Here is a 19565-nt window from a genome sequence, read left to right as displayed (position 1 = left end):
TTACAACAACAACAACAGTAGCAGTTGTTGTTACAACAACAGATGCAAACTCGGCATGAAGTAGAAAGAATTGATTCCTTAGCCGTGAATGCATTGCAGGTAGTGGGACAAGAATTGAAGCAGTTTAAATGTCAAAATGTTTTGGCCTTCATTCGACTGTATGAAGAAAATATGTTGTTTCATGGGATACCGCAGTATGCATGGAGTCAGTATTTCTCCAGTTTGGTCATGCATGCTTTGCATGATTGAATTGATGAGTTACATAGAAGAGATGCTGATTCGACAGCTTTTAAGAAAGATTTGAGAGAAAAGTTTTTCTTGGAAGATACAGGATTGGTAACTAAAAAGACATTTACAGATTGGATTGAAAATCCCAATAAAGGGTTGGTTGCTACAACTTTGCTCCGTGAATTTGAAAGTCGGTATATGCAATTGGATGCTGGTGAGCAGCAAATCATTGGAGAGTTAGAAAATTGATTTGTTTCTGAAGGCTTCAGATCCTATCTTGCAGAAGAAGCTGACTGATCGTTTAGAAGATGCCTCTTCTGAAACAGGACTGAAATCAGATTGGGCTAATGTAACTGAAGCAATGCATATGTTGGAAAAGAGAGAGCGGATGAAATTAAGATGGGATATAGGCACCACAACTGCTAGGGCTCAAAAGGGGGCTGAAATTGCAACCAAGGAGCCTGTAGCTATGGCAGAACAATAGGCTATACATGTTGGTCCAGCTCTTAAAGGTGATACTGTTGATGAATTAATCAAAGGCATGTGTGATTTGAGACTGAATTTGATAGAAATACATATAAAGGTCAAAAAGTTGGATGTTAAGGTAGAAGAGAAGGCTTGGACAATAGCCCAAAGACCATACAAAGAAGGATACAAGAGGAGATGCATTTGGTGTGACAGTTTACAACATGAAAACCGAGATTGTACAGCTTACCGTGAAGTGGAAGCAAAAAGGTTAATCTTTTGAAAAGATGGAAAAATATATGCAACAGAAATTGGTCTTCCAATAGAGCCGAATTTTGGAAAAGGTGGCATGCATAAGAATTTGGTAGATATGGCTGCAAGGATAGCATTTGCTGCCATAGATGCAACCACATATGGGTTGAGAATTGAAAGGATTGATGAAGCTCCTAAAGGAAGCATGGTTGAAGAAAAATCTTGTGTTTGGATGCAAGCATTAGATTGCATGGAAAAGTGCAAAATAGCAAAGTCTAAATTGGCTGATGCAAGTCAAAGTATACGAGGGAGAACATGATGGAGTATACCAATGAACTCATTTTTAGCCTACGCTTATTTGGCTGAGGTTCATAATCAATAAGCTCTTGTGGAAGAAAAGAGAATAAGAGATGAGGACATTGCTGGTCCTTCCTCTTCAAGCCCGAGAAGATCAAGATGCAAATTTTGGAGCCCTCTTTAGCTCCATATTCAAATCAGTGGTTTACCATTTCAAAGAAGAATGGTTCTTTGAGGTTTATACAAGATTTTCCGCCAGTTAATAAAGTCACCATAAGGAATGTTGGATCAGGCCCGATAGTGGATGAATTTGAAGAAGCATTTGTAGGCAAAGCAATTTACTATTCGAGAGATTTATATTCACAATATGATCAGTTCTAGCTTGCATTAGAAAGCCGAGATATCACTACCATGAAGACACCACTTAGATTGGTTAGGATGTGTGTTCTTCCACAGGGGGCAACCAATTCAGTGGCATATATGATGAATACTATGCATAAAGTATTGAGGGAGTAGATTCCTCAGTTGACCTTACCCTTTCTTGATCATGTGCCGATAAAAGGGTGCAATATCCATGAGAAGAATGAAGAGTTGAATGATCAGGGATGTAGAGGATTTGTGGTTGATCATATTTTTTATTGTGACAGGATTTTGAGTCATCTTGAAGAAGTGCATTTGACTCTGTCAGGAGAAAAATCAGTTTTTGGAGTAGAGAAAATATTAGTTGTTGGGCACATGTGTGGACCATATGGAAGAAAGCCCTCACTAGTAAAGATTGACGCCATAAGCAGGATGTGGGAGACATGTTCAAATGTATCCAAGGTAAGAAGATTTTAGGGTGCATGTGTCTTTTACTTGATATGGATTCCGCATTTTACTCATGTGGCTGAAAGTCTATATTAGCTCTTGAGAAAAGGGAAAAAGTTTTGGTGGGGAAAACAGCATATGAAGGCAGTTCAAAAGTTAAATAGCTTATTGATTTCAGCCCTAACACTAAAGAGAGCAAATTATGAGAATGGGCAACCTATTATTCTCACTATGGATATAAGGCCAATTGGCCTTGGTTGGGCAGTGGGTCAGGATGATGCTGATGGGAATAGGTATGCCATTCGGTTTGGAGCAAAGGTCCTTAATAAATGCCCACGATGGTATTCTCAAGTCAAAAGAGAGCTTTCACTACAAGATATAGACCTTATACCGACGTTTAAAGCGACGAAAATACAAACAAAAAAAATTACCCCCGTCATCGCAAAAAGCGTCGTTATTGACGACGCCATAGAAACGTCACTATTGGCGTCGCTATATGCTACACATATAGCGACGCAACCAGTAAATTTGCGACACACATAGCGACGCAACCAGTAAATTTGCGACGCAAATAGCGACGGTAACAGGGAAAAAAAAAATTGTAGCACTCTGTGCTGTATGAAGCCATACAAAATAGTTTCTGCACTACTATATACAAAGCGCTTGCAAACAAAAAGAATGTATACTGAAATCATAAAGCTGATACATGAAATAAATACATGATCGCATAAAAAGAGATCGGTACAATTATGACAGGATATCACTAATACATAGAAAATGTCTACATAAATCAGGCAACTAAAAAATAAAGATGTGTGAGCTCCAAGGATCCAAGGGCGAGCTACAAATCCTTGTCCCCTGAAAGCTCGTCCCGCTGCAAAGGAGCATCGAACAGATTCTGCAGAAAAAGAAATAACACATCAATCCACCATACAATAATGCATTCAAATATCTCATGGTAACTACGGACAAGAAAGATGAGTGACTTACAGGGCCACCGCGTCTATATAATTGCTCGATCAATGCATTGAGACCATGCCTCTCTGCATATCGAGTCTCAAGGCCTTGTGGATCGCAATTTGTAATGGAGTGCTGCAAAGAAAACAAAGTGCTAACTGTTAGAAACATGATTGTCAGTACAAAGAATATTTCAAAAAAACAAACAAGCAAAACAAAATAGAAACTTACAAAGTCCTCCAAATATGTTCTATGGCCGCCACTCCCAAGATGATGGGCCACTCCAGCCTCGAGTCATGCCCTCGCCGCCTCCCGCTTCTGACTCCAACATCTTGGCAAATCTATAGTCTCCTCCCACAGTCGGTGCCAGTCGTCTGCATCTAACCACTCGGGCTTTGCAGCCCCACTCTTGATTGCCTTGCGTGCGTCGGATCGTCTATGTGACATATATGCACGCATGCAATCCATCATCCAGCCCGTAGAGAATCTATCTATTGCAGCTGGCACCGGAAACTCCTCGTGCAAGGATGCTACTATGTAGTCCTTGCTCCCCTCCGGTATGTTCTTCCAATGATCCAGGACGTTGTGTCGAAAAACTTGTTGGCACAACTCTCTCATATGAGCCATCACCCTCCTTCCCTCATCATTCATGATGATGGCTCCTGACCTACTATCAACCAGATATCCATAACCCCTAGGAGTCTCCCTAAGATGGGTCCTCTCCCATCTCTGTCCACGCTCCTGGGCATATCCAGGAGACCCCTCTACATCCGGTGTACCGACGGGGGTAACCTCTCTCGAAGTGGCACTCGAAGGGGTGCCACCAATAGGGGTACCACCAAAAGGGGTACCACCTGCTGACGGCTGCGCAAAAGCCGGAGTAACTGGAGTAGACATCCCCACAGGTGTGACAAATCCTGGAGGTGACGCAACTCTAGCTGAACGATGAGACGGAGACACCACATCCGTGTCTCCACAGCAGCATCTCCCTGATCCCGATGCAGTCCCTCCCTCTGGCCCAAGTCGTGAGCGTCGAGATTGTCTGCTCGAAGCTGAAGCATCTGATCGCGCTTAAGCAGATCTAGTAGAGCTCCTTGATGAAGAACGAGACAGCTCGTGGTCTGCCATCTCTCTGAATCTCGCGAGCTGGTCTGGAGATATGCTTTCCATCATGTCCTGAAACTCCTCATCGCTCATCCCTCGACTCATCCTGAAAATGTCACCTGCATAGATAAAAAATGATGTTAGAATAATCAATTTAAACTATACAAAGCAGAGTAATATAAATCATTTTTTAAAAATCCCTCTTAAATTGCATATCTTATGTACCTTTATAAGAGATCTAAACAACGAATTGAGTAATACAATTCTCCAAGAATGAAGTACCCTATGGTCCCATGTTAATCTCCTGACACAACTCTGCATACACTGGAAGGTCGATAGACATGTCACCACAAAAGAATAAGTCTGGTCATTCTCAAAAAATTCTTGGACTCTTGTATTTCCATCATTGTTAGCCGATGCGGGCTCCAAGCTTGCGGCAGCCTCCACCCCTTGTAATATCGACCCCTCTATTTGGATATTATCTTCATCTATGCCCGAAACATCGCTTTGATCATATACTCTCACACTTCGAGGAGTTGAATGTATAACATACCACCATCGAGGTTGTCGGGGGTTTGGATAGAAGATTACATGTTCACAAATACGTACAAAGCGAGTTCAAACCATTGTGACATAAACCATGTCGTATTACAACTAGCAAGAAAATGACTCTATGCACCTGTTCACAATGGGCCGGCAACACAAAGGTGTCACACAAATCTGTCCATTTTTTTTTGGAATCTATTTCGAGAAATCCAGATGGACCTCGTCGAACTGTTGCACCAGCTCCTCCAAGTACCACTTTGAACCACTGCACATCGAATAGTATCATGAAGAAGCTATGGTAATCCACCGTAATAATACTTTCAAGTTTCCAAAATACTCCATCTCATCCATAACCGTGTTCGGATCCATTGCTCGTCGCCAGCTCTCTTGCTCAAACCTTGCCATGACACCACAGTCCATTCTGGAGCGCACTTTGTCAATACGCTCCACGCGAAAATGTCGTCCGCGTGACCACGCTGCACTATATATTTTGTACTGTACATTGAAACGCTCAAATAAGACCCCCTCCTTCCACAAAATCTTTAGCTCATGGACTAATGGACGAAGATACACTTCGATATTTTTTACTTTGTAGCGGCCTGGGACGAGCAAGCTAAGGATGAGACGTCCTTTCTTCGTAGAAAGCCATGGAGGGATATTGTAGTTGACAAGCACTATAGGCCACACACTGTAAGAAGTTGAGCGTAGACCGAATGTATTCACACCATCCATTGCAAGACCGAGCCGAAGATTCATTGGCTCTCGCGCAAAGCCTGGGAAGGTAGAGTCAATGTGGTTCCATGCGCGTGAGGACCTATTCTGCACATGCCACGTTGTCAAGCTTGCCATGCCGGACGTGTGAAACATGTGGTTTATGTGGGGGATGAGCGAAAAGTGTCTGAGAACTTTTTGAGGGATGGTTTGCCCTTGCAAGTCCTGTCGATACCTGTGAGCACCACACTTTCGACATGTCTCCATAGTCTCGTATTACTCTCGAAACAGTATGCAGTCATTGATACATGCATGGATGTTATTGTAGTCCATGCCAAGCTTTCGTAAAACATGTCGTGCATCATCACGAGACTCAGACATGGTATTTGCAGGTGGTAATATATGATATTTCAATAACCTGAAAAAAATCATAAAACACCTTGAAAAAGCACAAATGTTTGTAATAATAGTGTCAAAAAAAAAATCAATGAAGCCTATGTGCAAGGTACATGAATAACTCGGTCACACTCATATCGCTCCACCTGTATTTTGCTTGCACACTTAAGAGTGCAAGCAATGTCTTCAACCGAGATACTCGGCACCCATCATATAATGGTATGGATGCTTCCTCTCTAAGCAAGTCAGATGTCTCGACATCCATGGGAATCAATGCATTGATCATTGCCTCCATCTCAGGCTCCAAGATTGTAGGTAGGTCAGGAAGGTTGTCTGTCTCCTATGGCATTGACGGTATACATGGGCCTTGCGAATGGTGGATTGGCTCCTGCAATCCATCCATCACACGCCCACGAACTCTTCTAATTGGCCGCAAAGGGTGCACTCCCCCTTGGATCAAGACATCACCCCCCTGGATAGAAAAATTGCCAACAAGACCCAATCTTATTGTGTATGGTTTTCAATTAGCTTGCGAGTACAATACATGATTAATATTAACTTCAAATTACCGTTTGCTGAAAATCCGCAATCACCTGATCAATGATCTCATATTGAAACTCGCCAAATCATCGTATGTATTCTATAGACAATCGGCATTTTCGTCTAATTACCAACTTGCATTGAGAGCAAGGACATGGGACATGCTGATTAAGATACGTCTCGCGATCTTCAATAATAAGACCTTCTTCGTTTTCCATCTTATCTACATTACAGCAAACAAGGCTTAAATGGATAGCTTTATGGAGATGTATGTCAAGTTGCAAGTTGACCATAAATCTTGCATTGTACATAGTAGTTGAGAGATTTATTGATGTTATATCTCGACCCTATATCATGCTCAAGGATTTGTTTGTCCCGGTAGATAATTATTCGTTATTGTAAAAAACTGCACTAGAGGGCTTTGAGTATAAGTAATCCATTTATGAGCATCATTGAGGATCTTAGTCTAATAATAAATCAATCTCAACAAAAAGCATCTTAGAAATGTGGTTTTTTTGTCCTAGGATCGCGTATTAAAATTAATGCCATCTATGAAATTTATCAACTATAGTAATAAAATTTATTTCAATCAATTCTACTCATAGTCATAAGACCTAAGAGAAAATATCCTATACTCAATTTAAGGGATTCTTCTTCTATAACAATACTTTTGGGTTCATTTTGATGAAGTACCGTAATGACCATTAGCTAGGGTATCATTTTCTTTTAGTCCTTCCGTTGACTAGTTGGCATGATTTCTAATTTGTTATGCCTATAAAGTTAATACAAAAACAATGAGTTATGCATATCACAATTAGATCCCCTACTTGGACATTATGAAGGACATGACCAATTTTAAGCCATCTTAAAGAGTCACCAATGTACGTGGCCCATGGCAAAGCACATTGCATACCATTATCGATAAGTCTATTATCGTGCATCTTAAATCTTCTAATTAGACTTTATAAAGTGTATGACTAATTTTTAGCCCTCTTAAGGAGTCGATGTAATGGTACCCATAAAAAAAGCAAAGTGGATACCATTACCATAATCATGGATATGCTATCATTCCAATATATGTTATCTTTCTCTTTCTGTCCCTCTCCCTCCCTCTCTTTCTCTTTCTCTCGCATTTTCTCTCCCTCTCACAATATATCTTAACACTCTCCAAAAGCAAAAGGGAGAGGAAGAGAGAGAATGCACTCTCCCTTCCTCTCCCTCTCCCTCTCCCTCTCTTTCTCTTTCTCTCCCTCTCTCATTTCCTCCCTCTACCTCTCCCTCTCTTTCTCTCCTTCTCTCTCATTTCCTCTCCTAAACAAGAAAAAAAGAAAGTGATTTAAACCTTTAATAAGCAAAAGGGAGAGGGAGAGAGAGAATGCACTCTCCCTCCCTCTCCCTCTCCCTCTCTTTCTCTTTCTCTCCCTCTCTCATTTCCTTCCCCTCCCTCTCCCTCTCCCTCTCTTTCTCTCTCTCCCTCTCCCTCTCCCTCTCTTTCTCTCTTTCTCTCTCATTTCCTCTCCTAAACAAGCAAAAAAGAAAGTGATTTAAACATTAAACAAGCAAAAGGGAGAGGGAGAGAGAGAATGCACTCTCCCTCCCTCTCCCTCTCCCTCTCTTTCTCTTTCTCTCCCTCTCTCATTTCCTCCCCCTCCCTCTCCCTCTCCCTCTCTTTCTCTCTTTATCTCTTTCTCTCACATTTCCTCTTCTAAACAAGCAAAAAAGAAAGTGATTTAAACCTTAAACAAGCAAAAGGGAGAGGGAGAGAGAGAATGCACTCTCCCTCTCCCTCTCCCTCTCCCTCTCCCTCTCCCTCTCTTTCTCTCCCTCTCCCTCTCTCTCCCTCTCCCTCTCTTTCTCTCTCATTTCCTCTCCTAAAAAAGCAAAAGAGAAAGTGATTTAAACCTTAAACAAGAAAAAGAAAGAGAGAGGGAGACTCACCAATGAGATATGGCGAGTGTGGGGCGGCTCCTCTTCGCGATGAAAGATCCTCCTCTCCTTCGCGAACAACGGCGGCGGCGGAAAGACTTGTTCCTCTCCTTCACTCACGATGGTCCCTCTCTTCGTCACTCTCGCTCTCAAAATACACAAGCCGCAAACGCGAAATGAAACCGTGCTCGATTTCGGCCTGCTTTTTTTTCCCTATGGAGCGTCGCTATTTGCATCTCTAATGCTATTTGTGTCGCATTTGCTATTTGCGTCGCAAATGCTATTTGTGTCGTAGTTGCGACGCAAATAGCGACGCTAGTAGCGACACCAATAGCGACGCCGCTACCCGCCATCGCTAATCGGCGTCGCTACTAGCTCAAATCCTTGTACTGTTTGGGGTGTAGTGATAGCCCTTAAGTGTGATAGGGAGTATTTTATGGGAGCTCATGCAGTGGTAGAGATTGATTGTCTACCTCTATTAGGCATGTTAGCAAATTATGAGAATGGGCAAATTATGAGAATGGGCAACCTATTATTCTTACTATGGATATAAGCCCAATTGGCATTGGTTGGCAGTGGGTCAGGATGATGTTGATGGGAATAGATATGCCATTCGGTTTGCAGCAAAGGCCCTCAATAAATGCCAACGATGGTATTCTCAAGTCAAAAGAGAGATTTGGGATGTAGTGACAATGCTTAAGTGTGATACGGAATATTTTATGGGAGCTCATATAGTGGTAGAGACTGATTGTCTACCTCTATTGGGCATGATAGCAAATTGCTCAACTCTTGATATTGCCATGTTACGATGGATTGCATATATAAAGACACTTAACCTTGATTTTCAGCATATTGCAGGTAGAGAAAACCTCGTGGCCAACATGCTTTCACGAGCGAGGTTTGAAGATGAAGAGGATGATGTGATAGGTGTTGAAAATGACTTTATGACAATAGGGAATGAGTATGCAGCTATTGTTACTGTAGGTACAACTATTGTAACAGGGATTTCAGTAGTAAGAAAAGAGCTTACAGCCATGGGGAAGAAATGGCATGGGATATAGAGAGAAAGCATCATCAGTGTTATGCTTCAGTGAGAACAGAATTTTTGGAAGAGTTGTATGAGGATGATTGGCTGAAAATAGGTCAATATCTCAACCTCATGACAAAGAAGGCTGAATGGTTTGAAGCTGAATTCAAAAGGATTCAAAGAAAATATTATGGGTTTTTTCTTAAAAAATGGATGTTTATGGAAGCATGCAAAAAAAAATAGAGGAGCTCCAATACGTGTTTTGGGAGATAGGGCTTCTCAATAACAGGTGATGCAGGAGTTTCATGAAAGCTTATGGGCTAGACATAGAGGAGTTTGGGGCACATTTGCCAAGATCAAAGAGAAGTATTGGTGTCAAAACATGTATAAAGATGTGGAACATTATGTGGAATCATGCAATGTCTGTCAGATGTATTCCATTGTACAGCATAGAGATGGGTTGCAACCGACCTATCCATCGTCTATGCATTACAAATGGATAGTTGATTTGATTACCATGCCTACAGGTTTATGGAATATGAGATATCTTGTGCTTGCACGAGAAGACTTGACAAATCAAGTGGAAGGTCGAGCTCTTAGAGCAAAGACTACTCAAGAAGTTTGCAAGTTTTTATTGGAAGAAGTCTTTTGCAGGTATGGTTGTGTTGCTGATAGAGGAGAATTGGATGTGGATGAGGCTCGTGACTTCTTTTCACGATTCGGTATCAAGCTGGCTTTAATTTCAACCTACAATCCTAAAGCAAATGGAAAAAGTGAAAGAGGTCATCAACCTATCATTAAGACACTAGCAAAGTCATGCAAGGGCATGATGAAAGAATGGCCAAGAATGTTCCCTTTGCTTTGTGGGCTGATAGGACCACTCATAATGCAGTTACAAGGTATATGCTTTCTGAATTAATGTATGGACAAAATCCAATCATGCCTATTGAGGAGACTATTACTACTTGGAGTATTCTACCATGGAAAGAGGGTTTGAATAGAGAAGAGTTGCTGGTCCTACGCATTAGACAGTTAAAAAGAAGGCCTGAAGACATTGAGATGGCCATGAAAAAACTGAAGACTGCAAGGATCAAGAATAAGAAGAGGTTTAAAAAGCGACACAGACTTCAGCCACAAGCTATACAAGAAGGAGATTGGGTGCTAGTTTATGATAGTAGCTTAGAAAATCAGCATAGTGCCAGTCGGAAGATGACAAAGCGGGGATGGTTTGGTCCATATGTGGTAAGGTTTGTTTTTGACAATGCTACCTATGCATTAAATGAGATGGATGGGACAACTCTAAGGATTCCAATGGCTAGAAAACGTATCAAACTCTTTTGAGTTGAAGGAGCTGGATACTCAGCATGAACATGAGGATATGGAAGAAGAAGAGGTAGAAGATGAAGACATTGACATGGTGAGGATACTTCTTCTGACACTACGGATCCATAAGACTTTAGCACATGCTAGAGGATGTGCAGGTTAGGAGGGGGTGGATGTCCTGCCGCTACGTGCACACCATGTGAAAAACTCTAAAGTGCGACTTTCTTATTGATCTAGAGAGCCAATGCCATTTTAGACATTAGTGTTAGTGTCCATGGTTCAAACATATTAGTTTTTTAGACCAGTGTAGCGAATTTATGATATTTAAGATATTATCTCTTGTTTTAAAAAAATCCAAAAATTGTAGAAAACTTCTAGATTAGGATGACATGCAAAAGAAAGAATGTAGCTTTCAGTCATCTGTGAGGATTTTATGTAAAAAGAGAGATGGATGAAATTGCGCGCGTCGTGATCACTATTTTCAGGTAGTGAACAACACTCCGAAGTGGGAGATAAAGAAAGAGTAATCTGACAGAATTTTGGCCAGGTGTGCTGGTATTTTATTCTCCTTTCGGAGTCAATGGAAGCATTAGATTGGCGGTCTGAGCAGCATAGAGGAAGGTATCGTTTTTGTGTACAAGAGATTTTTCTTCTCATAATGGAGAAATAAATTGACAACCTTCAATTCTGTGAGTATTATTCTACGCCTTCTATTTCTTTCTGTGAGTTTTCTTTCATATCTTCTCTTTCTTTGAATCCCTTCTCTTCCATATACTCCACTCCTTGAATCTCCCTTTACCCTACTGTCTCTTACCCCCTGCGGTAGACTTTCGACCGCAAACTCTCTAACAGCGATCATACACTAAACAAGTTAATAAGAAAAAAAAAGCCATGAGTTTCAAAGTTGATGATTATGTTTGGTTACACATTGAAAAGAGAAGATTGCAAAGTGTTAAGAAACATCCTCTTGTTAAATTAGCACCTAGATTTTATGGACCTTTCAAAATCATTCACAAAATCAATGAAAATACATTTAAATTAGAACTACCCCCGCATTGGAAAATCCATAATACTTTTCATATCAGTTTATTACAACCTTTAGAGGCCAATTACATGTCCACCCTGTCTATGAAAACCCTCCTTTGTTAGAAGAAGAAACTAAAATTCTTGAACCTGAAACTATTCTAGACTTTGTTTTTATGACCACTAGAACTAGCCATAGATATTCTAGATATTTGGTTAAGTTTAAAAATCATCTTGTTGAAGAGGCCCAATGAATGCATGCATGTGACCTAAGTTCTTACCTGTCACTGCTTGCTCCACATTGAGCTAATAGCAATTAAGAACAATTGCTATCCTGCCCCAAGGGTATGATGCTATGAGGTATATTCGACGGTGGATTCTATGATATTTTTATTCCACGGTGGATTCCGTGAGGTTTTGCAGTGGATTCTGTAAAACTATATTTTCTGGGGCTCATACACAAGGTGGATTCCTCGTGTGAGAAGTTGACGGGGATGCCTGTCCTTTTCGGGCATTAGATTAATTTAATGCGCACGTGGGTGATTCCACATCAAGTGATTCTGCAAAATACATATTTAAATTAATGGATGTTTATGAGTTTAGAGTGCACTCTTATTAAATTAAGGTTAGGACAAAGCTTCAACCTATTTATTTATTTTGTAGCTAAAGAGCTGAAGACTGCTAGGTATTCACTTTTGTTAGTTTAATTTTATTATTTTCTAACAGTAGGGAATGCTTCAATTAATGTGTATAGCAAGCAGCAATGGCATTGGAAAGCACTAGGCGATGGTGTGTATTCAAATTACCTAGCAGAAGTTATCATTTATGATGGGCGCGGGCCTTATCATTAAAGGCGTGGCACTAATATTTATTTAGGTACACTTAGTTATTGAAGCGCTTGAAAAATATTGATTATTTTGTATACGCATAGATGCTTAGTTTAAATATTTTGTTATTGGACATTGTATTAAAGCACAATTTGACTTTTAGGATACCCAACTGCTTTATTCTTTATTTGGACAAAAGCAAACACAAAAGCCAAAGCATGCTAATTGTAAATTGGGCTATTTTTGAGCTTGCTTCATATTTTGCGAAACCTTTTTATTACTTTACGAGTTTTAGTAGAGTTCTTTATTCTTGGGGACCTTCCGATGTTCACTATGCGTGCATACAACAATTTGTGCTCTATTATCTAAGCGCGACTTCATTCTTTGTGGATACAAAGATTTTCTAACAAAGGATGCTTTTCTCCATAGTAGAACATATAGATTACCATAGTATTCTACATGGATGGGGCTTTATCGATCCAGCTAAACATGCAAGTGTGGTAACTACTAGGACCATGAGTTGCATAGTGGTATTTGTTGATACAAGGGGCCCAACAGCTATATGTGATGTTAAAACATGCAAAAGGACCTACCATTTTTTGTCTTATCTACAAATTCTTCTAGAAAATCCAACCAATGACGTAGAAGCCACATACAAGTGGCAAGAATACTTCCATTAGTGTATGGGTATTAGCCTTTTAGTTGTTGCATTCAAGCTAGGAAGTGAAACCCCACTAACAAGAGAAAATTCTTGCAAGTTAAATAGTAATTACAATCTTTTCTTGCCAAAGGATATGTTGTAGTGAGGAGGGTTCACTTATGTGTGTTTGGTTTTCCATTCTCATATACACTACGCATAAGGACAACTAAGACTTCTCTTAAAGGATTTGATTAGTATAGGCTGATGTGGTGCTACTTTTCTTGTTCACTCATAAAGATGAGATTATAAAGAAAATTTCATCGTTACCATCATTCTAACACATCATCTTCAAAGTAAGAGATTTCTAATTGCTCCACACCATAAAGGTCTCTATAAAATGAGTCTATTAAGCTTATTTCACTTTCCCATATGCACATATGCTTGATGTTCACAAAAGCTAAATACCTACTCGTTTGTTTTCAAATAACCTTGTGTGTGTAGTGTAATAGAGTTGCCTTATAATCCATAACTACTCCACTATTTTAGAAAATGCTTGCTTGCAAGTGTTAAAACTTAGCTATAGAAATCTTTTGAACTTCTATTAAACATCCTTGATCACTATTTTGTTAGTACACATGCATGAGTACATATTCCGATATGGAGAGGTATTTGGAAAGGTTATGTCTTTAACATGCATACATAGGCATGTCTACACACAAATATAAATACGTATCCATGTGTAACTTGCATGTGTATTACTCATCCCCTCGAGGCAGTTACTCTTGAATATATGTGTGTATCACATGGGTTCAAAATAAGTGATTTTAAAAATACTATTTTTACAAATTTTTTATATAAAAAAGAGTGTCATATAAAGGAGTTACTTATAGATTGAATAAATAAGGGTAAAAAATCATCTATATAGCGTGTGTTAAAAGGCTATTAAGAAATACCTTTCTTTGCATGCTATAAGGCCATAAAATGACCCCTTTTACTTTACTAAAAATATCAGTTTTTTCCAAAGTAAAATTAAAAAATCTTTTTTGTAAATTTTAGTAAGTAAAATACCATTTTCTTTGAGCTCACGTGGTATTTTACATTTATTCAAGAAAAATTCACACAAGGTTATGTATAACCAAGCCTTAAACACACATGATACGAAGCATATATATATAGTAAACCCTTTGAGCCCATTGTCCACTTGCACATATCTATGCACACGTGCACATACACACACTTAGAGTTGTTAAGGAAACTCGTAAACCAAATCAAATATACATAATATAACATGATAGAGAAATTTTAAAGAGATCTTTATGTATATCTTACTATTAATTTGTAAAATAAAAACTTGAGACAAAGCAAAACAAGAATTTGATATGTGTAATTTGAGTAACTCATTTCTTAAGATTTCTCCAAATTTCTTTATTATTTGAGCACCTTTATAACTATTTCTATGTAAATTTCCCATGTGGTTATTATATTTGAACTTAGCATCTACTTTTACCTTAGCAATCCCTTATGATTACATCACCTCGTTACATTGTAGAATAGTGCTTCCCATAAAAATAGAACTCTTGACCTTGGGTTTATTACACCATCTCTCTACATTCTACCTAGCAAGTCTTGGGATATATTGCATTACCTTGCACATTACAAGAATAGCGTTAGTTTATGCTACCAATCACAACATTAGATGGGTTAATGATATAAATATGAAAATCCCGAGCCTCACACCTTGTAGTGGCCATTTTCCATAAACGGGCAACGCTCATGAAAACATGTTTTCTATCCATCTTGCGAAATGATTAACTACCAAGTCGTAGGCCGAGCGATCGGACGCATTCCATGAACGTGTGGACGACGACTTCATAAGTATTTTATATAAGATAAATACTTTCTGCATACACGTAGGATGAAAAGTAGAGTCTCTTATTTTAATGTTAATCAGGTCGGACGCGCGTGATTGGATACACAAGAGCGTGAAAGACCTGGTAAACAAGCTGATGACTTGGTATACGAACGATTATCCACGCAAGCTCATGACCTGCACAAGGAACTTTCAATCGATCCCTATATAGGAAAAAAAGAGAATTCCCCATGGAATTCCCTAGTTGAAAATACATATAGGTGGGGAAAGTAAAAACTAGGGAGAATGGGACATTTCCTAGTAAGAATAAGTAGGGAATCACATAAGACCTTTTCTATGTAGGAAATATTTCCTACATAGGAAATTCCTATGTAGGAAATATTTCATACATAGGAAAATACAGAATTTTCTATGTAGGGAATAATTCCTATATAAGAAATATTCCATATATAGGAAAAAAATTCTAGATGTGATTCCCTAGGTACTCTCACTAGGAAATCTCTCATTTTTCCTATTTTTTGCATTCCCTACTTATATGTACTTTCAACTACGGAATTCCGTGGGAATTCTCTTTTTTCCTTATCAATTTATCTACTTTGCCCTTACTCTTAGACATGCTAATATCAAACAAGAATAATATTACACAATAATTTTTTAACTAGAAATTTATATCGAGAATGTCATCATTTCTAAGTAAGGATCAATAACATACATCTAATGATCAAAATAGATTAAACAAATTAAGACATCAACATCTACTTCTAGCAACCAAAAGAAAAATGAAAATACTTTTAAAGGAGCATAGAACTAAAAACTAATTAAGCAACATGTGTGTCTTGAATGTTTTATCCCTTAAATCTCCAATATGTTCCAAAGTAATAAATGTTTGAGTAATCCCTCAAATCTCCAATATGTTGAAAAGCAATAAATTCTTAACTCAAAGTAGAAGTTATGCTAAAACTTCCACATCATCTAGACTAAGCACATTGCTATTTTTGTTTAATACAACTTTTCCATTTCCTAGTAGCCAATAAACAATCTCCTTAATCATATCATCACTTGTTGGCTTCTTTGTATCCTTAATCAAGACTTGAAAGCTAGCTTCAATCTTTTTGAGATTCATGTATGTACTCTTTAAAGAAAAGTACATATCATGAATTGTAGGCACACCAAGATACTTCAAAAGTATGGTTTCCATGTTCTCTTTTGTCATATTAACCTGCATTGAATAACAAAAGGAGAATAAGTAACTTATTATACTATGTATAGATAATTAAATGACACGAATTATAATATGAAAATCCATAAATTTAACTACATGACTATTATATATGTGTATATATATATATATATATATATCAACTATAAAGCTACCCTTTAAGCATCATTTGAAATGTTAATCTCAAAGCTACAAATTCAATTACATGACTACAATTATATATATCTAATTAAAATATAAATTAACAATAAAGTTACCCTTTGAGTATCATTTGAAATGTTAATCTCAATGCCTTGGTTTGGGAGATCTTTAAATTCCTAATTCAAATAAAATAAAAAGATTAGATTATGCTTTTCATGTATGACATAAACAAAAATATAAACATTTACATCTAGCACATTTGGTTCTTTTTCGTTGATACTGGTACCTCGTTTCATGCTCCTTTGTTGCAAAATATCCTTCATCTTCTCACTTGGCTAGTCAACACGTAAAATAAATAGTTATTTAATAAATCATATCTTTAGTTATTCACTAAACTATGACGCTATTGTTCTCTCAAAAACATATATCAAATACCTTCCTCTTTCTTTGACTTTTTCGAGATGTTTCATTAATGTCATCATCTGGATTAGCCTACATTCAAAACTAAAATTAGTAATCACATTAAAAATATTTATATAGAAAAAAAAGTTACATACATTATCATTGCTTGAACTATGGATACTTTGTTCTAGAGTTTCTTGACGTTTAGTTGAGTACATTATTTTGTCTAAACCATGTGACAATAACTTTGAAAAGCTGGCACAATTTTCCATATCAAGTATCTCATCTTCATTTTCAACATCCTACATTTTAAGCATGTAAAGGATAAGATACTGTTAAGAACATGAATCATATGGTTAATCTTAAATTTAATATAAAGCAAAGAACCTCATCGGATGTATAACATTGAAATTCTTCAAAGCTCTTTTCTTCCTCCACGAACATTTTCATCTATGGGAAATTAAAGTTAATGTATAAGTATCTGTATAAGAGACATTCTCAAAGAAAGTTATTAGATATGAGCTCAAAAGCATTACCTGCAATGATAAATCTGTTTGCTTGTATTGTTGTCCTTCAAAGGAGCTACTTTCTTCAAGAGGCTACATCAACAAAATAAGATCATGTGTATACATCAAATGTCTCCAAAATATATGGAATCAAGTACAAAAATGATAAACATATAAGATTATAAGATACCTTTTTCAAACCTTGTTCATTCGCAATATCATCCATGCTAGGAATGTATACATCAAGTTGATTAGAATCAATAGTAGCAACATATGGTTCACTCTGCCATCAATAGACACCCCTAAATGAGTATGGGAGAAAAAGAGCCAATCCTACACTTATGATATCAAACTTATAAATCATCTTACCATTGATGATGTTATGTCATTTGATACATTTTGAAGCTTATCTATATCATCCACTCCAAGAGATGTGGATAATTCTCTCTATATTTCATAAGATTAATAGTTCAATAACTAAGAATCTACACCTCAAATATTAGGAAAGCCAATCAAAAAAAGTAACAATCAACTTACCTTCTTTAAAAAATCTTTTTTCTTCAAATACTTTCTTTCATCTTGCTTTGTACCCTTCCACCAGTCATATATGTCATTCTCTCTCCATATGTACTCACATCCAGTAAACTTCAATGGTAAAATCTCATGGTGATTCTCTGATATAATTTTCATGATATACTTTTTATCCGCATTTTTATAACGTAGATCATCTGGGTTTAAGGATTCAAACCACCTACGTACTCGATGATAATTTTCGAGCATGACAGTGTGTTGACTTTTAAAGTATTCAGCCAAGAGCTTTTTTCCATAAAGTCTACCCTCTTCTCTAAATTTCAACATGGGTGGCCGATAGATATCATCATATGATGGTATGCGTATCACTCCTATTGATACTCAAGTGATCAAATATCATTAGTTAGTATAACCATTTCAAAAAATGACTCATTATCAACATAAGAAAGCTGATAATACCTGATTCTTGGCTTGAAGAAGTGTTAAGGCAAGCAATCTCAACGTCTTCCTTTCTTACATTGTCTCTTGTGTCATCTTTAGTAACTTGTTTACCTATATATACATAGAGTTAACCAAAGCTCACGATAATACAAGGTTATGAAAATTTTCAATAACACAAAAGAAAGTAATTAGATATTGTGTATCAATTTGGGTCACCAAATTTGTACAAGTTTTTGATCCTTAAAGTTGGTACCTGCATCTTGACTTGAAGAAACATTATCACAAGTAACCTCCTTATCTCCCTTTCTTACATTACCTCTTTTCCCACCTTTTGTTGTTCTTTTATCTATGTTTACATATATACACACAATTACTCAAAGTTTAAAGATATGAATAACTATGAACATTTTAAATTTGGCAAAGAGACTAATTAAAGCTAGTTAATCTCAGAATGAATCACCTAATAAAGCAAGATGTAATATATGTACAAATTTAAATTTTCAAAGTTTAGTAGAAATAAAGACATATACCTGTATCGTGATTTGAAGAGACATTAGGGCCAATGACCTCCTTAGCTTTCATTGTTCCATTATCTCTTGTACCTGCATTTGTGATTTTGTTACCTTTGTGTACACATAATAAACCAAAGTTTAGAATTATAAGAGACTTATATTTTTTAAAAAGAAGTACTATATCAAACTAAATCACTTAATTCCTTAGCACTTGGATTAGAACACATAAAATAGTAATAAAATTAGGTATAAATTTAGTTATTAGAGTTAGTTACCTTTCACTTCTTCCACAACTGAATCCACAAGCCCAAGTAGTTTGGGATCCTCACTCATCATTTTTTTCAAAAGAGCCATCATCTCTAGATTAGAAGTCAACATGGCAAACCTACATAGGCATGGTAACAATAAGAAAGTATTTGCAATGTATGTTTGAAAATATAAATCACATTAAGCAATACAAAACAAAAGACTTCAATAAACATATCGTCATAATGTTTGAAAATGTAAATTACATTAAGCAATGCAAAACAAAAAACTTCAATAAACATACCGTCATAACATTGTTGCCTCATGCTCATGCGAATGCCACATGGTAGGTACAATCTTTCTTTTGTTGTCAATTGCAATTGCTTTTGTTTTGAGTACTTGCCATTGCTTTTTCGTGGATACACATAGCCACCAATCCTTCCAATCTTGATCCTCTATTCTCACTTTCCAAATATTTTCTTGCAAGTGTACATTAGTTAGCCATCCCACTTTTACTTGCTTCATTTCATAGTGTACTGCTCTTATAACCGCACATTTGAGGTCATTTAGCTCACATAAAGCATCTAGATGAGACTTCATATAAACAACATCATTTTCCTCTGGCCAA

General features: G+C 37.4%; 1 protein-coding gene across 1 annotated transcript in view; it reads right to left on the bottom strand.

Moving 5' to 3' along the window:
- Window positions 1-18173, bottom strand: part of LOC148009386 (uncharacterized) — a 43559-nt gene extending 25386 nt beyond the window's left edge. Inside the window, exons 1-4 of the mRNA XM_087673594.1 lie at window positions 17745-18173; window positions 17577-17654; window positions 17398-17490; window positions 17238-17300 (exon numbers count right to left, since the gene is read on the bottom strand). Coding sequence (XP_087529720.1) covers window positions 17238-17300; window positions 17398-17490; window positions 17577-17654; window positions 17745-18065 — 555 coding nt within the window. The 5' untranslated portion in view covers window positions 18066-18173. The remainder of the gene's footprint in view (window positions 1-17237; window positions 17301-17397; window positions 17491-17576; window positions 17655-17744) is intronic.
- Between the last annotated feature and the right edge of the window lie 1392 nt (window positions 18174-19565).

The sequence above is a fragment of the Lygodium microphyllum genome, unplaced genomic scaffold, assembly GCF_053477565.2.
Source record: "Lygodium microphyllum isolate KBCC unplaced genomic scaffold, Lygodium_microphyllum_v1.1.10 scaffold_31, whole genome shotgun sequence".
Lineage (NCBI taxonomy): Eukaryota > Viridiplantae > Streptophyta > Polypodiopsida > Schizaeales > Lygodiaceae > Lygodium > Lygodium microphyllum.
Note: the sequence above shows the minus strand (reverse complement) of the source record. Positions and strands in the feature narration are given on the sequence as shown.